The following is a 22,820-nucleotide window of genomic DNA, read 5'->3' on the forward strand; positions in this document are numbered from 1 at the left end:
ATGTCATAAGATTTCATTTTTCCGACGGGACCAGGCTTCGATAATTTTTTTTCTAACCCTATTCAACATTCGTCATCCATTCAATATATGATATAATTCAAATGATAAAATGTTATTCAAGTCTCTAAAATAGTTTTAAAAATCAATTATGAATACTGAAATAAAACTATGAACTTATCGTACATTCCTCCTGGCACTACGGAACAATATTTGCAACGAATCATCGTGCACAGAGAGTCACTATCATCGCGCTGTGCTGAAATACTAGTAGCGTTACATTAGTCCAGGGCATGGGTTCCCGGAGTCTTAGATGTTTGTTCTGTCAGACACAGCAACTTGTAATACTCTCGATTGCCACGTTAAACTATGGCTTTATTGTACTAAAATGCAGTTTTAAATATAATTGCTGCACAGACAGAGCAACTTTCGAAATGTTTGGGGGGGGGGTGCAAAATCACTAGGGAGTGCGAGGAGGGGGTGCGAAATCACTAGCTGGGGGGTGCAAGATCGCTAGCGATTTCGCACCGGGGGGTGCGAGATCAGGTGGGTGCGAAATCGCTGGGACACCTGTCGCTTAAACAGAGATGTACATAATGAAGTTCACATTATGCACATAGGAACTAAATTTGCATAATTAATGACGAAATCTACATTTGCAGTGTTTTGCATTATATGGCTCAAATACATATAGTATATGTAGTTTATGGCAGGTGGAACATCAACAAATACCAATTATGCAAATGCATTCCTTATTTGCATAGTTAATGCAAAAGTGCCATATCTATTAAATGGTAAATGGTTGGACTGTCAATATTGTGACATGTGTAAGTTAGTTTAAGGTCTATATGACCGGGCATATATTATGTGAATGTGGAAGTTATTTGCATAATCAGAATAGTTCATGGAGATATGAGGTCTCCGAACTCTTGTTAGAATTGTTTATCAAGGCATACGTTGAATTTTTGTTTGTTAAATGGCCTGCTTTTAATTATATATGAAAGTGGTAGTTTCTGGTCCAACAGTGAGACTATAGATGGGTAATTTTCATAAGACGTAATTCCTTAATGTAGCCAGGGTACAAAATCCACAATGTAGAAAGTTGATTTTTCTTTGAAGTGTACAATAATAAGTAATACTGTAAGTCTACTTAGATCCGCGGGGCCTAAAATCCGCGGTTTCGGGCAAATGGAGAATCCGCGGCGGTTCTAAATTCGCGCTGGGCGATGAGTAGAAAAAAATAACTGAATACTTCCATCAGAAAATGTTTGGTTAATTTTTAAAAATCAAAAATGTTACGAAGGTCGCCACAAAACTGCTTCAAAATCGTCAGAAAATGCGGTCCACGCCGAAACTGTGACAGGGAATTCCCGCCTTGTGATCACGTGAAATCTTGCAGTCAACCAATCAGAGCAAAGTTTTTCTGACTCAAACCAATCAGCGCTTAGAACAGGCGGTAAACAAGAGTAAACAAAGATGGCGGCCCAGCCCGGCCCTTGCCGCTAGTGCGCTGTATTTTGAAGTAAAATCACGGCGTAAGCACGACTCATCTACCCTACCTAAGCAGAATTTCCACGGGAAGAAAATTAAAGGGATAGATTCTCCACCGAATACGACCACAAATGGCGGCGAATGGCGGCAAATCACAGCGTAGGGACTCAAATGCTCGGGCGAAAATCTTTTTTTTTCTTTACGTATTTTTGCTGGCCTTCTTGAAAAACAGGTTTTTAATGAGATCAACATATGTCAAAGGCACCGATATCGATGGTTTGCAAGCATAACAACAGCAAGAAACAAAAGAGCGTCCCCACGCCCGTAACAACAATGCAAAGCCAAAATTGTGGCGTGTATCTCCATAGTTATTTTCTGATTTCTCGGTAAATTACTCTATGTGTGTAGCGGTCGGGAGTAGCGACGCCGCTCGGCCAAACTCCTGCGAATCATATGTAATATCACTTGTTAACTCGTATGTACTGTGTAAAAGCTTGTCATGTTTTACACAATCGCGTGCATTGTTTATGTGTCGCTTTTCCCTGAAGTCGAGCTCACTCGTATATGTGGGGAGGGGGGCAAAAGTACGATAAACATATCCACGGGGAAATTGATTCGCGGCACAGAGGTCGCCGCGGATCCCGCGGATCTAATTATACCGCGGATCTAAGTAGACTTACAGTAATAAGTATGAAATGCACATCTTAGGCAAGTGCAAGTAGTGGGGAAGCTTGAATTTCACTTTAACAGGGGAAGCTTAGAACTTCTTGTCTCTCTGTCCACCAGACCCTGCTGAAGTACAAAGATGCCCGTGCTGGTGATGTCCAGTGGCTGACAACAACCCTGAAGACTCTGACAGGAGGCAGCCAGGATCCCGAGGCTGTCGCTCACCAGAAGGAGCTGCAGGACCTGGTGCAGCGGTACAACAGGCTGGACGGGTCCGTGCAGCAGGCAGGGGACAGGGTGCAGCAGGCTGAGCAGGCCATGCAGCAGGAGGAGGTAAGAACAGACCTACATCATGGGAAATACTATCATCATCCACACATCAGATGTTTACTCGATTGAAATATGTCAACCATTTGTGTGTTGACATCATATCCTTACATTCATACACCAATCAGTTTTTCAAGATTTAGAAAAATAGGTTAGTCTTGTAATTCATGGATTTCAGTGCAATATGATAATGGTGTGGGGCTCTAAGGCAACATTAATGACATTTTAGTAAGCCCTGTAGCCATTTCCCCATTCACAGCAACACTTGACCAGTGATGGACTGTCCAACAACATTGGTGCTCTAGAAGGATCACTCCAAGAGGCATGTACAATAGAGGAGAATCTTGAGATGGAACTTATTAGCCAACACTGGCAAACACCTCCGTCCTCCCCTCCCTCTTGTGCCTCACCAACAATGGAGAAAGGTTGTGGGAATGACTCAGATAGCCAAGCATGGCAAACACCTCCGTCCACACCTCCGTCCTCGCCTCCCCAACAGAAAAGTCCAGGTACTGTGTGCAAGATCACTTGGGAGGCGAAAGATCCCAAAAAGTCACAAGAGAAGGTCAAGTTCACCCATGATGTTGACCTGATGGGTATGTCTGGTGGTGGTTTACCTGAGGAGTCACCACCTCCAGCACCCTTAGGACCTCGCCAAGTGAAAGTTTCTATCACTGGAGGGAAGCTGAGAAGATTGCCAGATGGCAGGCTTGTGTTTGATATCCCAGCAGTACCACCCAAAGTACAGTACATGATGAACCAGGCCAAAAGACACTCCCACAGTCCCGGGGGTCACCAGGTACCTATGTTGCCATGGTGAAGGTGAAGGGGTGGCTCTGTCTAGATGTAGGGATTCCCATGCTTTTGCTTCCTGCTTTACAAATGGTGGATTGTAGTGTAACCAATCCTCTCCTTGTCCCACAAAGAAAAAGATGTTGGTGATGGTGAATTTTGAAATGCTTCCCTGTTTCAAGGCAGAAAGTGCCCTCATCATGATATCTATTCGAGAGGGGTTCTGGTGTTTTTTCTTTGCTTATCATTGCCAACAGCATCCGTCCATTGCTGAAAACTTAGGTGAGCCCCCTACCTGTACCTTTATAGACAAAATATCTGTTATGTAATGGACTTTTTGTTGTGCTGCTTCAGGAGGACCGCCTGCTGGAGGAGTTCAAACAGAAGAAGACGGCGGCCCTCCGTGAGATGGACAACATCAGGGAGGACATAGAAGAGGCTTCCCAAAAGGGTGGGCTACAAACAGTTGGAGAAAATGTGCAATCACTCCAGGTATGTTTTACTGCCAATCAAAAATTTAGCACAGCAATTTCTTTGTACAGTAGAATCCGCTTAACTGCACCACCCATTTGTCAGCGTTTTTGGTGCAATTATCCGGCTGGTGCAATTATGCGAAATGCCCAGCTGGACCGCACCACCATGGGCGAAGGGTGTATTGTTAGTCAGAAACACTAGCACAAAGAAAACATGACCCTTTGCTGAAAATAAAGAAATGACTACGAGTCTGTTTTGATTTTGCATTCTTTCATTTTTCCAAACGATCTACCGCATTAATTTACAACGCACGTAACGTTACAGGGGAGGCATTCTTAAACATCGTCAAGGCCAACTGACTCAAGCATCCCTTTGAGGACTGGAAACTTTGTGTTAATAATGTCGACTTGAAACAAATATCCTTCCACTGAGATTCTGCCATCTTTTCAGTCCTTGAAACCTCAGCAGAACAAGCTGGCCTCCCAGCTGGCCAGTCTGGAGTCCATGTTGTCTCAGATGTCCGCCATGCCTGGTGTTGGAGACAAGGCTGTCTGGGATAAGGAGGCAGCAGACCTGAAGCAGAGATGTGCCACACTCCAACAGGACCTGCAGGACAACCTCACAGCCATGGAGAACTTACAGGTGGCGCATCTTTACAGAAACTCATATGTGTCTTTTTACCTGCTGTGAATTTCTGATGATACTTAAAGCAACCATGAAATTTCACTGGGATACATTCTATTTCTGTGTTAGCATTAATATGACACTTTGACTTCCAAAGATACCATGACATTGTTTTGTTGTTCACGTCATTGCTGTTTTAGCTAGTGATTAAGAGAGATATACATGTAACAAAATAGATCAATATGTCCAGATATGCAACTTCTACTCGTCAGTACAAACCTGGTGCTTTACACTATTACCGGGTATGCAATACAAAGAGGTGTGATGTATAAGCTAATTTTAGATGATTGGTGTGAAATATTGTTGACAACCCAACAGGTGAGATGGGAGGACTTCTATGCCAAGTTAGACCGGTTTAACAGCTGGATTCAGACATCAGGTGCCAAACTGGCCAAGGTAGAACAAGCCACAGACAGCCCAGAAGTGCTGTTTGACAAGGCCAAGGTAAGTGGAGATTAACAGTTTGTTAGTTGTTAAATTTTAAGTTCACAGCTTTAGTTCACTCTGTCTTGACTTCCTTGCATTACAAAATTCCTTGAATTAAAATTTTTTTCTTTAAACATACTGTAACTGTAGACATTTCGCGGCAACCGTGTCACCGCAAACTTAAAACCACCACAAACATCTTTGTCCAATACTGTAGCAGTTTGTGACTATAGCGCTAAAGCCACCAGAAACATTCCATTTTCCTCTTAGCGCGAAATCAAAACCGTACGCATGTGAAATTAAATGCATTTACAGTATTTCAACTTTAGTTCCTATTGCACAACTTTATCTGGACAAACAGACTTTAAGACAGAAGTCTTAACCATTTCTTTTGATTTCAGGGCATCTGCACTGAGATTTTCGACAAGTATGAAGACCTGGAAGCCCTTGAAAAAGAAGGTCAGAACTTAATTCCAGATGCAACCGATGCAGAAACACTGGCGGTCAAGACCAAGCTGCAGGAAGCTGGCAAGCAATGGGAGATGCTCTGCACCAGGGCCAAGGCTCTCAACACAAAGGTATTTACTTTAGTACACTTTATAACTCGTTTGATTTTCATTTGGTGAATGTTAGTACCTGCCCGAGTACTGTGGAAGTCAAGAAGAGATATATTTTACATCAGAGCTAAAGTATGATACTTAATTACAGGTTAAGGAGAACTGGTCAAAACATGGTGTTCTTCAGTTCACCCGCAATGCTTTGCATGTCAAATGCAATCTGCAAAGTAAAAGTTTAAAGAATACAGTTAAAGCTATAAAATTTGCTGCCAAATAAGAAATGCACCCAAAAAAAACAGTGCCTGGCCTATCAATAGAGCTGAATTGGTTTTGTTTTAGGTGAAGGAGAATGTTGGTCACTGGCAGGCCTATCAGGGCTACCTCCAGCAGCTGCTGCCATGGCTGGAGCAAGTCGAGCGCACGCTTAGACAACAGCTGCCTAAATCTGCATCCAGCACGCAAGCAGAGGAACATGTTAAGCAACAGCAGGTAATATAATAAGTTATCAGGACTGATGTATACTGTAGGATAAGAAGAAAGTAAAACAGAGTAGTTTTTCTCTTGGAAGTGATCATCAAATGATAGTGTAACATACTGTAAGACTAGAAAAATGTTGTCAAATTAAATCATATCAAACAGGCACAGCGTGGATCAAAGTCAAATTGAATCTGTCTACTCAGCTTGTTACTATCCATTTGCAGAAAAGTTACTTTGTCTCACGAGAAACACCACTGTCTTATCATGTCTCTGTAATGGTGTGGGTTTATATGTTGAATCCTAGGTGTTCTCCAGAGACCTTGAGGAGCACAGGTCCATCCTTGATGCTGCCATGGCTGAGTCTGAGCAGATCATCAGTAAGCCTCACCTGGGGGAGGAGGTGGAGGACATCCAGAACAGGTTCACACAGGTGAGCATGCCTCTTTATGTGGATCACATTAATCAACATTAATGTCTTCTTTGAATTGATTCCTTGATAAAGACTGGAGTTGGTCAGTCACAAATTTGGGGAAGTCTAATTTAACAGTTTAACATTAATGTCTATTGCATCTAGACAGGAAATTCATGTCTTATACCTCCCTAAAATGCTTCTACCTTTGTTCATTCTACTGATCTATGTGTGTCAGGTGGAAGATTTGTCCAATGAGAGAGCCACCGAGTTGTCTTCATCGCGTGACAAGTGGAGGGAGTATGAGACTGATGTCAGCTCCTTCCTGAAGTGGCTGGAGAAGTGTGAGAGCCTGTTGAAGGGCCACGTGGACCCAGCAGACACACAGAAACACCAGGCTTACATACAGACCATGAAGGTACAGGAAGAAATGGGTTTAAATTTTTTGAGTAACTTCTAAACTTTCTGTACAATGTCAAGTATCTTTAATTGATTAATCAACTGTATGTGTATAGCTGTATCGATTATTGTGACAGGTTATATCATACAAGGGGATTCTAGCTGAACAGCCATAATGTACATGGCTGCCATTCCCATCATACTGTCTCTATTTTCTTTACGAACTTGACTGACCTTACATTGTACATCAGACAGCCTCAAACTATCACAGTTTCTTGCAGTCATTGTAGCAGTTCTGTTTCATTTCTTGTAGTTTAAAGTATCCTGCAGCAACTTTGTTGCTTTTCTACTTTAGAAACAGCTGCTTGGACTTGATTACAAGTTTTGATAGTCAAGTCCAAGTAGCTGGTACATGACCTTACTTTCCTTCTCCTTATGAACTTCCACAGACCTTGCAAGATGAAGTGGGTGCCATGGTAAACCCCTTAACTGTTTTCACTTTGTGCTGGTCCTGGTGCTTATCTGTGCTATGATGCATTTCTGCTTAATCACCTTGAAGCTTTGCTCTGGCTTTGAATGGCTTTGATTGACCCATGTGTGGTTTTATTTTCTTCAGTTTGAGTGTGCTGGTCTGGTTTGTTTCAATTGTGATGTGCCATTTGTGTTGAACACTTTTGGCTCACTTTCCAAAACATAACGTACAAAATGTCTACATGTACATCTATTCGGCTTACAGTGTTGAAAAGTCCTTTTTGTAGATTACAATTGGTCATACGTTACGACACTTTGATATATTTTCATTCCTTGTGCTTTTAGAAACTCCAAGATAGTGTGGAAAATGTAAAGCCCTCATTCATGGACCTCATGGAGGCTAACAGCAGTCTGAGGGAAGTTGCCAGTCCACAAGGCACCAAAGCCCTGCAGACACAGAGAGCGGACCTGGAGAAACGCTTCCATGCGCTGGAGACCACCATCGAGCAGAAGATCAGGCAGGCTGAAGGGCTGGGGGAGAGATGGACCCATCTGTACTCCCAGCTGGATGAGTTTACAGCACTGTTACATGGCACTGACAGCAAGCTTACATCAACATCCGAACCACAGGGAGCACCTGAGGATGAACTCAAAAGGGCAAAGGTACAGAATGATGAATTTGTTCTCTGTAAGTGTAGCAGCTGTACATGCCTCTGCCAGAATAAGATACAACGTTTTGCCTGGAACACTTACAATGTAGATACCATTGCTTCTGTCATGTTAGGCTCTAGCAAGCAGGTTTGAAATACACACCAAATGAAAAAAAATCCTTCTTTTTGTTCCTTCTGTTCTCCAGGCTGTCAGCGCTGCTGTGCAAGAGATTTCCAAACCTTTAGCCGCTCTGGAGAAAGAAGGTCAAACTCTCCTGAAGGACTCTGACTCCTCCCATAACTCCACTGTCAAGCTGAAGCTAACAAGTGCCAGAAAACAGTGGGACGATCTGTGCAGTAAGGTGAAGGCCAGGGAGGAGGAGGTGTCAGCAAACCTGGGCCACTGGCAGCAGTATCGCCAGGCCCTGGACAAGTTTATGGCCTGGCTGAAGGAAACAGAAGGCTTGATGTTGGAGGACCTGGCAAAGTGTAGCTGCTCTGCTGATGTACAGGAGTTTGTTGAACAACATGAGGTAAATGAAAGATTGTTGTAGAAATATTGATAACACTTGATATTTGGCCATTACTGTATTGCCAGTTCTCTTATTACTTTCTTTCAATAGATATGATACAATGTACATCTCTTGTTCTAGAGAACCACAAGGGATATTGAAAGCCACAGAAGATCCCTGACCACAGTGAACCAGTACTCTGGCCGTGTGCAGGGCCAGCCACAGCTGCATGAGGAGGTGGAGATGCTGTCCCAGCACTTTGACAGGGTCGTGCGGATGAGTAAGGAGAGGACCATCCAGCTGGACGACATGCAGACTCAGTGGATGCAGTACGAGAGTGAGCTGAAGAGCTTTGAAGAACAGCTGGACGAGTGGGAAACCACGGTCAGCACAGAGGTCAATACTGCAGACATCCAGGGCTTACAGGCAGAGCTGGATGCCACTGCATCCATAGTGGAAGAGCTGACTTGGTACCTCCCGACGTATGATAAGCTGCTGGGGACCAATCAGATGCTGAGAAAGTATGCTAACCCTGAAGGAGCTACAGCCCTGGAACAGCAAAGCTCCAGTATTCAGAAGAGGTTGGTTTCCTCTGATGTTTATCTTATCACAAGCGCTCATATTTACATTCATATTACCAATTACTGTCAGACAAATGTTTGTATTACATGTATTACTGTACATGTAAACCCGAGTGTTAAACATGAAAGCACAAGGAAATCTGACCCTGTCCTCACTATTGTAGATGGGAGAAGCTGGCCAATGCCATGTCAGATCGACAGGCTCACATCTCCGCCCTGCTGGACAGCCAGAAGCAGCTGGAGCAGGACATGGGCAGCTTCTCCAGCTGGGTCACAGCCTTCCAGGAGGAGCTGGACCAGTCAGGGAACATCACAGGGGACCAGCTAGACGCTGCTCAGAGAAAAGTGAAGGTATGGACATGCTTCCCCCATGTAGAAGGAGCTTTGGTATAGAGTTCACTTTCAACTATGTACGTACAAAGACTGTTTTGATGGCAAAAATTGACAGAAATATTGTGTTAGTTATTACAGAAAGATTATTCTTCCAGTGGCAAATGAGATTGTACATTATTTCAATTGCTTTTTTTTTACAACCTTAGGAACAAAGAGCTGAACTGGAAGACCAAAAGGAGCTGTATGAACGCATCTCGACCAAGGTTCAAAAGGAAGTGGCTGAACATCCCAGAGAGAACAAATTTCTGTCAGACAGACATTCAGAACTTAGTACACTTTTTGAGTCAGCGGAAGATGTTATAGCCAAGAGAGAAGAGACGCTCCCAGCATTGTCACATTACATGGACCGAGCTGCAATCCTTTCTGAAAGGCTGAAGGAGGTTGATGCTATGTCTGCTTCTCAAGAGAACCAGACTCCAAAGGAGCTTGAAAAAGTGCAACATGACATTGAGGACATAAAACCACTCCTAGATGAATACAAGGTGCAATCAAACAAACTAGAGTCCTCCCTGCAACAGGCAAAATTAACAGTGAAAGATCCAAAGAGTGGTAAGAAACTGGCAATAAGGGACGATGTGGAGCAGTTGTTATCCTCCCATGAGAAATGTAAATCTGTGGTGCAAAAGAAGCAGGAACAGCTGGACCAGGCAGACACCTGCTGGAAGGTCTTCCTGGAGAAGGAGGAGAGGTTGCTGCAGCAGCTGGTAGCTGTGGAGGGGAAGTTGGAGGTGCATGGTGCAATGGAACCAACCAACAAAAATATCAAGGCTCAGTTGAAGGGCTGTGAGGTGAGGACAGACAATTTTGTACCTCATGCCAAAGTTGTTAGATGGAGAATGAAATTATGTCTTGTGAAGATTTCAAGAGTAAAGTCTTACTTACGACTCAGTAATCTTTTGTTTGTATTAGGGTTGAAGATATATCTTAACCAGTGTTCATTTCTTATCTTTCATAGAAACTTCTTGAGGAGCTGAAAAGTTGCAATCAAGACTTGACCTCACTGAAGAGCAGAGGTAGTGAGGTGACATCACTGGATCCCAGGAAGGATCCACTTGTACAGGAACACATACAGAACACAACTGGCAAAGCTCAACGTGTCCAGGTGAACTAAACTAAGTATCTCAGAGTGAAAGGGGACATATTGTGGTCAATACAACTATACACAGACACTTAATATTTTTTTACATCATACAGAGAAGGCAAAAAAGTTTAGTCATTGGCAAAGTATGTAGATCTACATTATGGATGGATCTCAATGTATGTATTGTTCATCATGTCTTATGTCCGTATCCAGGAGTTGCTGAGCCAGAGGCAGGCGTCCTGCCACAGCCTGATAGAACTGTTTGCTCTGTACCAGAAGTGCAAGTCCTCTGTGGATGAGATGGTGCAGGGCATCAGTCGCACAACCTCAGGGGGAGCAGGTCTGCTCAGAGAGGAGGATGTCAGGAGACAACTTAAAAAACTGGAGGTCAGTATTAAGATGTGCAGTGCATATTGGTTAAAAGAATAAGTTGAGTGAGAAAAACGTATCATTGGGAAGTGATGTTTATCATTGAGATTTCATGACTGGAAAATCTCTCTGTACATTGTACCTGATCCCCTTGATAAGAGTGTTTCAAAAAAACCTATATTGTACTAACTGTGTTCCATCCACAGGAAGCTGAATCCACCCTAGCAAAGCAGCAGCCCCTTCTAGATGACCTGACCACAAACGGCAACCTTCTGATGCGGCAACTGAGGGCCACAGAACACTACAAACCTGAGGGTGTGAAGACCAGCCTAGATGCATCCATTGAAAGCTGGCTGGACTTAGGCCAAAAAGTCAAACAGCAGAAGGAGTCCCTGACCGCCCAGCTGAAGCTGTGGGAAGAGATCAATGCCAGCACACAGGACTTTGACCAGTGGTTGGCAGGACCTGTGTCTGAGCTCAAGGCTGAGGTCACCAACTTCAAGGACAGTGGGAAAGTGAAATCCAAACTAGAGCTGTTCCAGGTCAGTCAACTCCAAACATCATTTGATGATTACTGAAACCCTTTCTTTCTATCTCATATGTTTGTTTCTATCGTGTTCTTTTGTAGTTGATTGATGTTAGTTTTAGGAAACATTACATACAGCAGTCCTTTCAATTATATTGATGCATGGATGGGTATGATATGCTCAAAAACAGACAAGGGGACAAACAATGATTACAGTCATAAGACCATGTCACATTTTAGCCTCTTTTAAAATCTGTCATACTTTCACAGTATTGATGTTGACCAGTCTTGATTTCATACTAAATTCATGATTATGTTATGATTTTAGGATGATCTTAATAGCCATGAGAAACAGTTTGAAACTTTGAAGAAAAAGGTGTCTGCCCTGGAGAGCATCTGTGGTAGAGAATCATCAGATGTACACAACACGCTGGACCACATCTCATCAGAGCTGAGTAAGGCTGGGAAACTGGCCTCTGATGGACAGGCAGTGCTGCAGGACTTCAGTGGACAGCAGGAGGCACTGCAGAAACAGGTAAGGAAAGTTTCATCATCTAAGGCTTGCTGGACGTTGTCATTCTTGTACACTTTATCTATTAATAGATGTTACCATCTAAGGTGCATACATGGATTAACCGAATCTAAAGGAATTGATCTGTTATCATCTAAGGTTTATATTTACTATCTACTATGGGTATTGACCCATTGATGCATACTGTACATCTGTACATTTACCAGGTGGATGACTTGCTAGCCTGGCTGCAGACAGTGGAGGTTAAACTGTCCAGATGTGATGATGACTCGGGCAGTGATGCTCATGTCTCAGGCCTCATCAAACAGTGCAAGGTGAGATATCTTCTCTTTTCTTCAGTACAATTCACAATCTGTTTGAAATTCAGAACACTAATGTTTGTCTGCAAATGAAGCCTCCTATGCAATACTGTAAATATTATCAATTATCTGCCTTAAAGCCCCAATCATTTAATGTATTTGCAACTACATGTAGATACATAATGTCCTCAAACAACAGTTATTTGAATAGCAAATCTGTAAGAGTCCCATATAACTAAAAGCATCCGTTGTACAACAGAATTACAATGTGGTCACTTCTTCTACAGGACGTAGCAGGAGAGCTGCAGTCTCGACAAGCTGATGTGGAGGCTGCTAGTGAGAAGCTGAATGTCCTCTGCAGAAAGTACCAATCCTCAGATCTGGAGCCATTAACACAAGCTGTGTCCAGTGTCAGGACCAAGTACGATTCGGCCTGCTTATCAGCTGAAAAGGTACAGGGGCATCTGGAGCACACCCTGGATCAGAGGTTTAATACAACTGTGGAGGAGCTGCATGCATGGCTGAAGCCATACAAGGATACTGTGGCTGCCTGTACAGAGCCAACAGGAGAACAGGCAGACATCGAGAACAAACTGCACCAGATACAGGTACTGTACTCACATGACAATATGTGAATTATCAGTTCACTATTCTTTTGCAAAATCAATCTGCTTCGAAATTCTAATATAATTGTATTTTGACAGCTATGGTGGCAGAATTCTGTTTGATACCTGTAGATTCACTGGCAAACAGCTTAAAAAGATATGCCATGGGTATCTAGCATTGTAAATGTTCAAACTATAATGCTGTTATTTTTTTTGCCTCAGGATGCTCTGTCTAAGGTCAGTGCAGGGGAACCCAAGATGGCTGCAGCTGAACAACAAGGAGAATGTCTCTCTGATGTCCTGCCATCAGCAACTTCAGACAGCATCTCTCACCAGCTCACCTCTGTCAGGCAGGAATGGGAAACACTCATCACCAATGCAAAACGGTATGATGTTGATGTTGGACACTTTGTACATATCTATTGGTTATGCCATATGATTATGATAGATGCAGTAATGACATCCAGGAGAGTATCTTAAGAGAAAAGTTTCTACCTGCTAACATATATACATGTAAAAACATGTTCTTGACAGTATGTACAAGACATTTTGTTCTGGCATAACATCAGTGAAAAATGGATGTCACTTTGATATCTGTGCACCAACATACAGTGTATGAACCAGTGCAATTTTAGTAAACACAACCATTGTTTAATTGCATCAAAAGGTCCAAGGCATCCATGGAGGAAGCCCTGGTCCAACATAAGGACTTTGAAGAGAAACAACAGAAGTTTGACAAATGGCTAGAGGAAGCTGAGGCTTCTGTAGGGACAGAGTTTTCACTCAAGGCTGACCTGGCTTTGAAGAAGTCTCAGATGCAAAGGTTGGTACAGAGCATAATGTCACCAAACTAACAAGTCTATATTTTTGCATACTATGGGACAAATATTCATAACCTTTCAGTGACAATAAGATGTTTCTTTAAGTCTGAAGGTTTGTAATATGACTGTTGTTAATCATTTGCCAACTGTACTATATGTAGATTTCAGCATTCCAAACATTGTACACTGAAAGCAAAAGTGGTTGTCAACTAGGCAAGAAGAAAAGAATATGTATTTTGTACTTCTAGATAGTTTCCCAGTAACTCTTCACTGACAATTTCTGACTCAATATTGTATACATTTTGTAGATTCCAGCATATCCAGCAGGATGTGACTGACCATGCTGCTGCTCTGAGTGGCCTGAAGGAACAAGCACTAGATTTGGGCAGCAAAGACAGCCATGAGAACAACCTGGCTAGGAAAGTCAGCCTACTGTCAGGAAGGCACCAGGGCCTCACCAATACAATCAAGGTGACTTCAGATCATACCAGTTGTATCATCACACATGCAACACATTTGTTGTAAAAGCTAGTAGTTCTAACTTACCCTGAAAAGAGAAATTAGTCAAAACTGAAAGACATATTTCATGTTTTTATCATATCTCAGCTATGCAAATCTGAAACATTAAATATGATATCATTGTTTAGAAAAAGTAACTTGTATGGGAAATGTTAACCTATTGTCAGTGCTTCTAGTTTTATCATCTATGCAAAAAATAAACAAGTGGTCTTCTTTAAATGTAACAGTTTTGTAAATCTTTGCCTTACAGGACATCCTGAGCCAGTGTGGCCAACAGGTGGCCCAACACGAGGAGTACCAGCAGGGATTACAGGAGGCTCAGGACTGGCTGGAGGACGCCAAGAACCAGCTCACATCACTGGCCAATACATCGGGCTCCAGGGAGCAGATTGAGAAAAGACTGGCAGATGTACAGGTAGGACAATCCTTGTGTACCATCTCAAAGAGAGTTCATAAAATGGAAAGCATATTGTTTACATGTAAAATGTATCAAGATAGATTTTCCAGCTACGATAGATTTTCTGTTATCTAAAGTTTCAGGTAAAGGGAATGATTTACAACTTAAAGTTTGTGATGTTGTATTTTCAGCTGTTGCTAGCATCTAAACAGCAGGGTGAGCTGAAGTTGAACATGGCTGTAGGGCTGGGTGAGAAAACCATGGAGAACACGGCACCAGAAGGCAGGAGCATCATACAACAGCAGCTGGAGTCTCTACGGAAGGACTGGCAGGCATTCGGCAGTTCTGCTTCTGAGGTAAGGCCATGACATCATTCTTTTACTTCTCATTGATTCATTGTAGATGCAAATAAAATCAACAAATGTTTGCAATGTTTCATTCAATTTCTTTGATAACACAGACACATAGAAAAGTGAAGTACACAATGTAAAGACTTAGTGTAAATTTTTAGTAATGACAGAATCTTTTTTTGTACACATTTAGGAGATTTTTTATTTATTTTCAGACCAAGGCTAGTCTAGAAAACAGCCTCCTTCAGTGGGGCAGCTACCAGGAGAGCCTGGATGAGCTGACAAAATGGCTGCAGCAGACAGAGTCCACCCTGGATAAAAACCTGCCCCTTGTAGCTGACCTCAAAGAGAAGAGATCTCAACTGAACAAACAGCAGGTAATCTTTAGATCTGTCTTTACTCACTGCAGTCAAACAACAAAGATGAACAATCCACTACTTTTATCCGACATTCTGACAGTATGTCCTGGTATTCCCAGTGTTGTCACAGGCACCTGTAAAACATTTGAACTGACAGTGAACAAGTAGGAAACTCAATGTAGTTGAGTGTCCAGGGTGGCTTGAATTGATCCAGAACACTGCATGGCAGCAGAATGAAGAAGAAGGAAAAATAGTATTCAAAGTAAGGTGTGGAAGTTTGTAAAAATGCCCTGGAACAAAGATTGTATCATTTGTCTTTCAAACAAATGGGTTGGTTTAGCGGGACAGTATCATATCAGAAAAGGGGGTGTTGTCAGCAGACAATGGGGAAAAATTGAAGTCAAATTAACACAGTTCAATGGACAGGGTCAGTGATCAAGTAGGGCGTAGCTTAATAAAGACATCAGAAGGGCAAAGGTTAGGTGTTCAGTACCCAGGATGGCTGTTTAGTATCCCCATTTTATAATTCATATTTCCCAAAATTTTCACACTATCCCTTGAAGTAAAGTTCACCACCAAAAGTAATCGATACCCTGGCCATTGAAGTCAACAATCAACAGTCTTTGGAGTTTGGATATACCTGAGCCTTCAGTAGATAAACTTTCCCCTGCAGGCCATTCATCAGGACATTGTGACCCACCAGTCTCTGCTGGAGAAGGTGGTGGAGAAGGCTGGCCAGGTCACGTCAGACAGCGATGTCAGTGACATTAGGGAACACTATGCAGAACTGCTAACTAAGGCACAGGTATGTCCCTTCTGTTGCTTGTATCATTAGATTGATTAATGCTTGCAACCTCTCAAATGTTGTTTTATTAGAAATCCACTAGACTGCCGTAATACATACTATTAGCTTGGTTTTATTCATCTACATTCATGATGGAACCATAACCTGTAGCACTAAGATAAAGGAGCAAACACAACTACATGTACATTGAAATGATCACCTTGCCTCTCCTGAAATAGGATCGTGTCAGCCACATGGAAAGTATAGTGTCAGACCACCAGCAGTACCAGGAAGCTCTGCAGTCCTTCCAAACTTGGTTCAACCCGGCACAGGAGGAGCTACGTGGCTGTGGTGAGGCATGCACTGAGAGAGCAGCAACTCAGACCAAGCTGAACAAACTGCAGGTAACCAATCTTGGCAAATGTATGGACATGAATTGGTATCAGATCATATGTTCTACTAGAACTAATGTACATGTAGCTATTGCCCAATGATGATCTTTTCTTAACTTAAGCTAGAAGTCAGTTTCTTCATGTTTTTGTTTATTCAGAAGCAGAGCCAATACTTTGACATTCAGATTTAGATCATACTATAGATTTACCAAACTAAAGAGACATATCTGTCACATCTCTCCACCCAGGAGCTGCAGTCCTATGTGACTACTGGCAAGTCCATGGTGGAGCACCTGTCATCCCTGGGTGACCAGACACTGCTCAACATCTCCCAGGCAGGGGTCAAGCACATCCAGCAGGAGATCAAAACAGCACACAGGGACGTGGATCAGTTCTCCAGAGACATCGGAAAACTCTCTACTGACCTGGGGGTCTTATTAGGAGAGTGGGAAAGGTATTCCTTTGCAACTATTATGATGATATGATACAAGGTCTTATGAATGATAATAATGTTTGTGTTGGTTCCTGTCAACAAAAGAGGCAAATGCTGCACATGTCATTGATGAATTTCTATATTGTCTCGTCAAATCATCATTTCCTGAAATGAATTATGAATAAAGGTGTATATAGTCATGATGGAGAATATGTCTATGGAAAAATGCATAATATGTCATTAGGGTGTATCTTATAGTAGGGTACAAGAGTCTTCAAGGTTTTGATCATTTTGATACAGATATGAGGAAATGGAGAAAGAGCGAACAACATGGCTGGCAAACATGGAGTCGACCCTGAAGACGGAGGTTCCACTTGTGTCAACTGTACAAGAGAAGAGAGAACAGCTTGCCAAGTTCAAGGTATAGATAGCATTATTGAGGATAATTCGGGTGCATAGTACATTTATCTGGTATACCCGAGTATCTGCAAGGTTGGTTAAGATAGTTAGCCTTGGAAAATGTCAATTGGTAAGTACTAAATACAGATTAGGGGAACCCAACCGGTACAGGGAAGGGTAAAAAAAACATTCATTCAATCTTTAAGTTTGATAGTCAGTTTGACACTACCTTAAAAGTATGGGTGTTGACTGTCTACTTACAGAACAAAATATCATCTTCGTCTTTTATAGTAACTACTGTTTTACCTCTCTATTTGTTTAGTCTCATCATGATGAAGTGATGAAGAGGAAGGCTGCCATAGAGGCGCTGAGTAAGCAGGCTACAGTGGTGATGGGTCACCAGGCAGCGAATGTCAGCTTGGGGTCACAGGTCACCAGCATCACCTCACACTTCCAGTCTCTCACCATCATCAGCAAAGTGAGTGTCTGCGGTGTTGTACAAAATTATCTTCTTCTTTTTTCATGTCAGGACACCACAAGTGTCATAAAGTTTATAACAAGAATCAATGTAGTCATCTTAACTGTTTGTTCCATTAGGACCTGGTGAAAAGGCTGGACCAGACTGTGACAGATCATGAACAGTTTGATGTGACTGTTAAGTCCACCTCACATTGGATCAGCCAGCTGAGTCAGGAGATACAACGCTGTAAATCAAACACCACACAGCCACTGGAGACCAGGATCAAAACTCTCAAGGTAGGAAAAGTATTTTTGTTTCTATAAGATAGTCTTGAAACAACCATTTTGATTTCTAGTAATAACAAGTAAAAACTTTGTCAGTTGACTAAAAGACTGCTATCTTATACATCATAGGACCTGGGAACTACTGTCCTAGATGGGAAGTCCAAACTGAAGGCTGCCACGGACAAGACAGAGAAAGTCCTGTCCACTACAGCAGCCCATGGGCACAAGCCCATCACCAAGGAGATGGAGAGGCTGAGGAGAGAGTACAAGCAACTTGACACTTCCCTGCAGGAACTACAGACTTCAGTTGACTCAGACGTCCATCAGCAACAGGAGCATGCTGAGGCTGTCGGGACGTTCTCCACCTGGCTGAAGGACTTGGAGTCCAAACTGTCAGCTGATGTGGAGGTGGGAGCAGGTCTGGGAGAGAAGAAGTCACAGCTGGAGAAGTACCAGGTAAGATTTGCTTGGATATTAGCTAGATTAATTTATGCAAATTTATATCCGATTCAGTTTCTGGGAGGCTGTGAAAATCTTGTTTGAAAGCAATTTTTGCATTTTTACCACAAGAAACAGAATAAATAGTGTCATTCATCACAAACTGTTTATATGCACACATTATAACCAGACTACTGAATGTATTTAAGCTTGCTGGTGACAAAAGCACATACGAGTCTCATTTTCCGGTACAAGTGTAGTAAATGATAATTATATGTTAACATTGAGAATTAACATTGAAAAGGGAGTATTTGATACACGTGTCTCTACCCTCACACAGGCTCTCCAGTCAGAGGTCCTTGAGAAGCAGTCGACCCTGGCTGACCTGAAGCAGCAGGCGGCACAGCTGAAGGAGCGGGGAGGTCAGGAGTCAGCCAGCCTGGGCCAGCTGGAGAGGAGGTTCACCGTCATTATCACCAGGCTGGAGGAGATCATCACCTTGTTTGTTAAAGTCACCACAACTCACAGGGAGTATCAGGGCAAGGTAGCTATCATTTTGTTTCTCCATATAATGTGCATGTTGTAATCTGTGGCTCAGTGTATTTTATAACTTGCGATATAGATGACATTTGTTAGATTATAAAAACGTGTCTCTGTTAACATGTTGCTACTGTTCAGATAGATAGAATTATTTTTCCTTTCCAGGTGCAAGAAGCAGAGAAGTGGCTGATGCTGATGTCTAACAAGGTGATGTCAGAAGGCAGCAGCCAGCCGGCTAGTCTGGAGAGTGCACAGCAGGCGCACCAGCAGCACAAGGTAGGCTTGGGTTTCAGACAGGTGTCGCAATGATGTTTTAAGCTTTAAAGTGTAAATTCATTGCACATTTAAAGTTAAAGGACATATTCTTGAAATACCACCACATTTCAGCTGATTGTTCCATGACTGTGATGTTTGATGTGTTGTCTGTGTCTTAATGTTTCTTACCTGAACAGTCTGTCACAAGCTGTTACTTTGCATGGAATGTCCTGTCGTTAATGATATCAGCTTTTGGTATACAGAGTTCCAGACGCAGCAAGCTTAAATCTAGTTTGTTTAGAACTAGCAAGATTGTAGTACAGTCTAGTGTATCCGTGCCATGTTGCCTTGTGTTGCCACAAATATCTACAAGTTCAAGCTTGGCTTTGTCTCATAAATCACACTTCATGCACTGCTTTTCCACCTGCACCGCTACCATCACCTTTATAGGCTGTGATGCAGGATGTAGAGGCTTTCCAGTCTAACATAGACAGCGTCAGAGACACCGGCAAACAGCTTACCTCACCTCAGATCCCCATGGCTGATGTAGCCAGGGCCAAACTCAAGAAAAAGGTATTTACTAACTTCAAGTCCTTGTGTTGTAATGCTTCTTTGTATGCATGTATCTTGTGTCTTTTTCATCTCCAACTGTTTTGTTTTGGAAGACCAATTGCTTTTGTTGAAGTTATCTACAGGCTTATAGATCCATCATTGTCTGCAACAAGTTCAAGATTATAATTTTTTATGTCATCAGTTATGTATCAAGTTCTCAAATGACATGGTATAGTGACTTTTGATATAGGCATACATGTATTAACAAACTGTATATTCACTGTGTTGATATTTCCTGTTGAAAGAAAATGATTCAGAATACAAATTGTCAAGACCTCACACTGTCTTTTCTGATAGGTGTCCTCCCAGTTGGACACCCTACAGTCCAGCTACGGTTCTGTGAAGACTGCAGGCCAGCAGGTGCAGCAACAGCTGGAGGCTGCTGTTGTGAAACATGAGCAGCTGCAGGAGTCTTTTCAGGTGGGCAACATTGTGAGGTTTTCCCAAGATATGTGCAGTTATGAAATATTTTCTTGTGGATAGATTTCATTGTGGATAGACATCCCGCTGCTTTTCAGACAACCAAAAGAAGTTCTCTGACAGTGTTTATAACTGCATGTTTTTGTGCTGAGAATTACACAGTAGATAGGTTCTTATGAAACATTATCAACCTATTCTATCTCAACTACAGATCTACAAAGCTCTTTCATTACTTAGGGTTAACGAACTGTTTCTTCTATATTGAATGGCTAGGCTGCTGATGAGTGGCTTAAGGAAGCTACAACTGCTGTACAAGGGGAGGAGCCAAGCCACGCCTCTAGTCTGGAGGAGGCCCAGAAGATACTTCAGGAACAAAAGGTGCTGAAACGTTTGATTGTCTTTAAAGTTTCTTTGTGTATGATTAGCTTTTATTTGTACAATGCTATAAGTAGTTTAATGATAGAATGCTTCCTTTCTAAAATGAATTTGTAGAGCATTGTGTACATGTAAGTTTTTGCAGTAACTCATCATCCAACGTCTCTTGTAACTCCAGGTCATGCTTGAGAAGACGAAGGCAACAGAATCCTCCATATCTGCTCTGTCAGAAGACACTGGTGATTACACAGACGGCAGCACCCCTCTGCAGGGCAGGCTGGAAGAAGTAACAGAACAGGTAGGCATGAGGATATCTCTCCACAGTCAACACATTCCTTCGCATGTCCTTGTTGTTGCTACTGGGTTGTTTGATGTTATTCACTACTGAAAATGTGTTACACATCATATGTTGGTAAATGTTTGAGTTCATTGTGTTGACATAAGTTTTCTTGATTTATCTTCTCCCTCCAGCTGCAGCGTAGGGTTACAGTAGCCTCTGGCCTGGTGTCTGAGTGGGAGGGGCTGGAGAAGACCAAGGGCAAGCTGCAGTCCTTCCTACAGGAGGCAGGGAAGAACCTGACCCATCTGAAGGGGAAACCAGCAGAACTCAGCATCAATAGAGCAAAAACACAGTCTAGTCAAATACAGGTCAGTGTTTGTGTCAACTGTTTTTTGTTTGGATGTGAAAAGTTATGCCTAGTATGAATACTTTTCAACTGGGGTTGGCAGATATTGTCCTGATTAGATAACCAAGAACATTAATGCCGGGCAGATGTACTCATGATGATGTCTCACCACAATTCTGCTAACAAAGACCAATTATTTCACCATCTGATATGTTTGTCATTAAGAACTTTCCATTATATCACTGTTACAACATTTTGCACATGTTTTATTTGAACATATTCTTACCCACTTGCGTGTTGTAACTGTAGGAGCTGGCAGAAGAGGTGAAGTCAAAGGAGGCCTTCTTGAAAGCTCTTCAGCAAAAATTCATGAGCCTTTCAGGAGACAATCCTGATGCAGAAGATCCAGTGATTTCAGAACTGGCAGAACATCTGGAGCAACTGTGTACAGACACAGCTGCCCTTCAGGTCAGTACATGATGTCGTCATGGACAGTTCATTATGCTGTTTTGTTTATGTCTTATTTGGTTATTGTAGTTAGCCATACCTAGTATGGCTCATTGTAGATATCTTTGTGAACATGCCTCCAGTTTGAATTCTTTACAGGGTTTTAAGTATCCCAGCATACCGTGATTGTACTAAAAGTGGATAAGAAGACAAATCAATTTGTACATAATTTGTACATAGATTTAAATCATCTGTTTCTCTGATGTACCAGGCTCAGAGAGAAGAGGAGCTGAAGGCGGCAGAGGAGTACCAGGACGCCCGAGAGCAGCTGAGCTCCCAGCTGGAGCAGTACCAGGTCATCCTGGGTCAGCTGGACCAGGACAGGGACAGCAGCACCCCTGTCAGGCTGGACAAGGCCAAGGTAACGGAGTTGTCGTCAAATTTATGATTACCACCTTGATGAAAAGACACCTTGACTAGAAGCAAGATTTTATCATTTTCTTGGAACAAAACTTTTGTCAACTTCTGTTTATTTTACCCTAGCATCTGGTGGCAGACATAGAACACCAGAAAGTTACCATTGAGGAGCTGAGAGCCCGGGGGAAGGACATGAAGGCAGCACTGGCAGTCAGCGATCAAAGACTACTGCAAGACCATGTCAGGTATGTTCCATGTAACTCACATTTTTTCTACAGTATGTTTGTCACAAAAAGGCTTCTTGGACTCAGGCTATAAAGTGGCATTGCATGTAAGCTGTCTAGAGCAATAGATTGTCCTTGTTAAATCATATGCACGCAGTTATAGTTGGCATATTTCACTGTACTCCTAGTATGTTTATAAGCAAAATTGTGATATACTTTATCTACTTCTGCCAGCATTCTGGAAGAGCACCTGGGCCGGCTGCTGAAAGTTGCCCAGTCGCAGCAGTCCCAGCTGCAGACTGCCTTGGAACACTTCAGCGGTGCCCAGTTCCAGACTGCAGGCACACAGACATGGCTGCAGACCATGCAGGGGAGGGTCGCAGCACCAGTAGTGCTCAAACTGGATGTACAAGAAGCTCAGAAACAGCTGGAGCAGTACTCTGTAAGTCCTGGATTTTAGTCATGGCTTGCATTTTGTTATGATTAGCTTGTCACAATGAAAACAATCTCAAGGTTGGGGGTAGTTGAAAAAAACAAGTAGGCATTCTAC

General features: G+C 42.5%; 1 protein-coding gene across 16 annotated transcripts in view; it reads left to right on the forward strand.

Annotated features, from left to right (window-relative positions):
* The window catches only part of LOC136432837 (nesprin-1-like), a 135,682-nt gene that overhangs the window by 43,054 nt on the left and 69,808 nt on the right, over positions 1-22,820 (forward strand). For 13 of the 16 annotated variants that reach the window (XM_066424374.1, XM_066424377.1, XM_066424376.1 and 10 more), the window contains 43 exons: positions 2,275-2,487; positions 3,628-3,765; positions 4,198-4,389; positions 4,750-4,875; positions 5,259-5,435; positions 5,754-5,903; positions 6,196-6,321; positions 6,539-6,718; positions 7,516-7,833; positions 8,027-8,353; positions 8,474-8,913; positions 9,078-9,264; positions 9,453-10,094; positions 10,262-10,408; positions 10,601-10,774; positions 10,963-11,298; positions 11,611-11,817; positions 12,021-12,128; positions 12,401-12,721; positions 12,941-13,104; positions 13,386-13,541; positions 13,848-14,010; positions 14,309-14,473; positions 14,647-14,811; positions 15,021-15,182; positions 15,838-15,969; positions 16,188-16,352; positions 16,589-16,794; positions 17,074-17,194; positions 17,495-17,650; positions 17,770-17,928; positions 18,046-18,372; positions 18,695-18,898; positions 19,060-19,170; positions 19,600-19,722; positions 20,059-20,181; positions 20,455-20,559; positions 20,735-20,854; positions 21,028-21,204; positions 21,492-21,650; positions 21,901-22,050; positions 22,173-22,291; positions 22,505-22,712. In XM_066424374.1, coding sequence (XP_066280471.1) covers positions 2,275-2,487; positions 3,628-3,765; positions 4,198-4,389; positions 4,750-4,875; positions 5,259-5,435; positions 5,754-5,903; positions 6,196-6,321; positions 6,539-6,718; positions 7,516-7,833; positions 8,027-8,353; positions 8,474-8,913; positions 9,078-9,264; positions 9,453-10,094; positions 10,262-10,408; positions 10,601-10,774; positions 10,963-11,298; positions 11,611-11,817; positions 12,021-12,128; positions 12,401-12,721; positions 12,941-13,104; positions 13,386-13,541; positions 13,848-14,010; positions 14,309-14,473; positions 14,647-14,811; positions 15,021-15,182; positions 15,838-15,969; positions 16,188-16,352; positions 16,589-16,794; positions 17,074-17,194; positions 17,495-17,650; positions 17,770-17,928; positions 18,046-18,372; positions 18,695-18,898; positions 19,060-19,170; positions 19,600-19,722; positions 20,059-20,181; positions 20,455-20,559; positions 20,735-20,854; positions 21,028-21,204; positions 21,492-21,650; positions 21,901-22,050; positions 22,173-22,291; positions 22,505-22,712 — 8,349 coding nt within the window. Of the gene's footprint in view, positions 1-2,274; positions 2,488-2,838; positions 3,281-3,627; positions 3,766-4,197; positions 4,390-4,749; positions 4,876-5,258; positions 5,436-5,753; positions 5,904-6,195; positions 6,322-6,538; positions 6,719-7,157; positions 7,176-7,515; positions 7,834-8,026; positions 8,354-8,473; positions 8,914-9,077; positions 9,265-9,452; positions 10,095-10,261; positions 10,409-10,600; positions 10,775-10,962; positions 11,299-11,610; positions 11,818-12,020; positions 12,129-12,400; positions 12,722-12,940; positions 13,105-13,385; positions 13,542-13,847; positions 14,011-14,308; positions 14,474-14,646; positions 14,812-15,020; positions 15,183-15,837; positions 15,970-16,187; positions 16,353-16,588; positions 16,795-17,073; positions 17,195-17,494; positions 17,651-17,769; positions 17,929-18,045; positions 18,373-18,694; positions 18,899-19,059; positions 19,171-19,599; positions 19,723-20,058; positions 20,182-20,454; positions 20,560-20,734; positions 20,855-21,027; positions 21,205-21,491; positions 21,651-21,900; positions 22,051-22,172; positions 22,292-22,504; positions 22,713-22,820 lie in introns of those variants that run through there. The other 3 variants (XM_066424388.1, XM_066424381.1, XM_066424389.1) reach the window with 3 other exon arrangements.

The sequence above is a fragment of the Branchiostoma lanceolatum genome, chromosome 4 (genome assembly GCF_035083965.1).
Source record: "Branchiostoma lanceolatum isolate klBraLanc5 chromosome 4, klBraLanc5.hap2, whole genome shotgun sequence".
In the NCBI taxonomy this organism is placed as follows: Eukaryota; Metazoa; Chordata; class Leptocardii; order Amphioxiformes; family Branchiostomatidae; genus Branchiostoma; species Branchiostoma lanceolatum.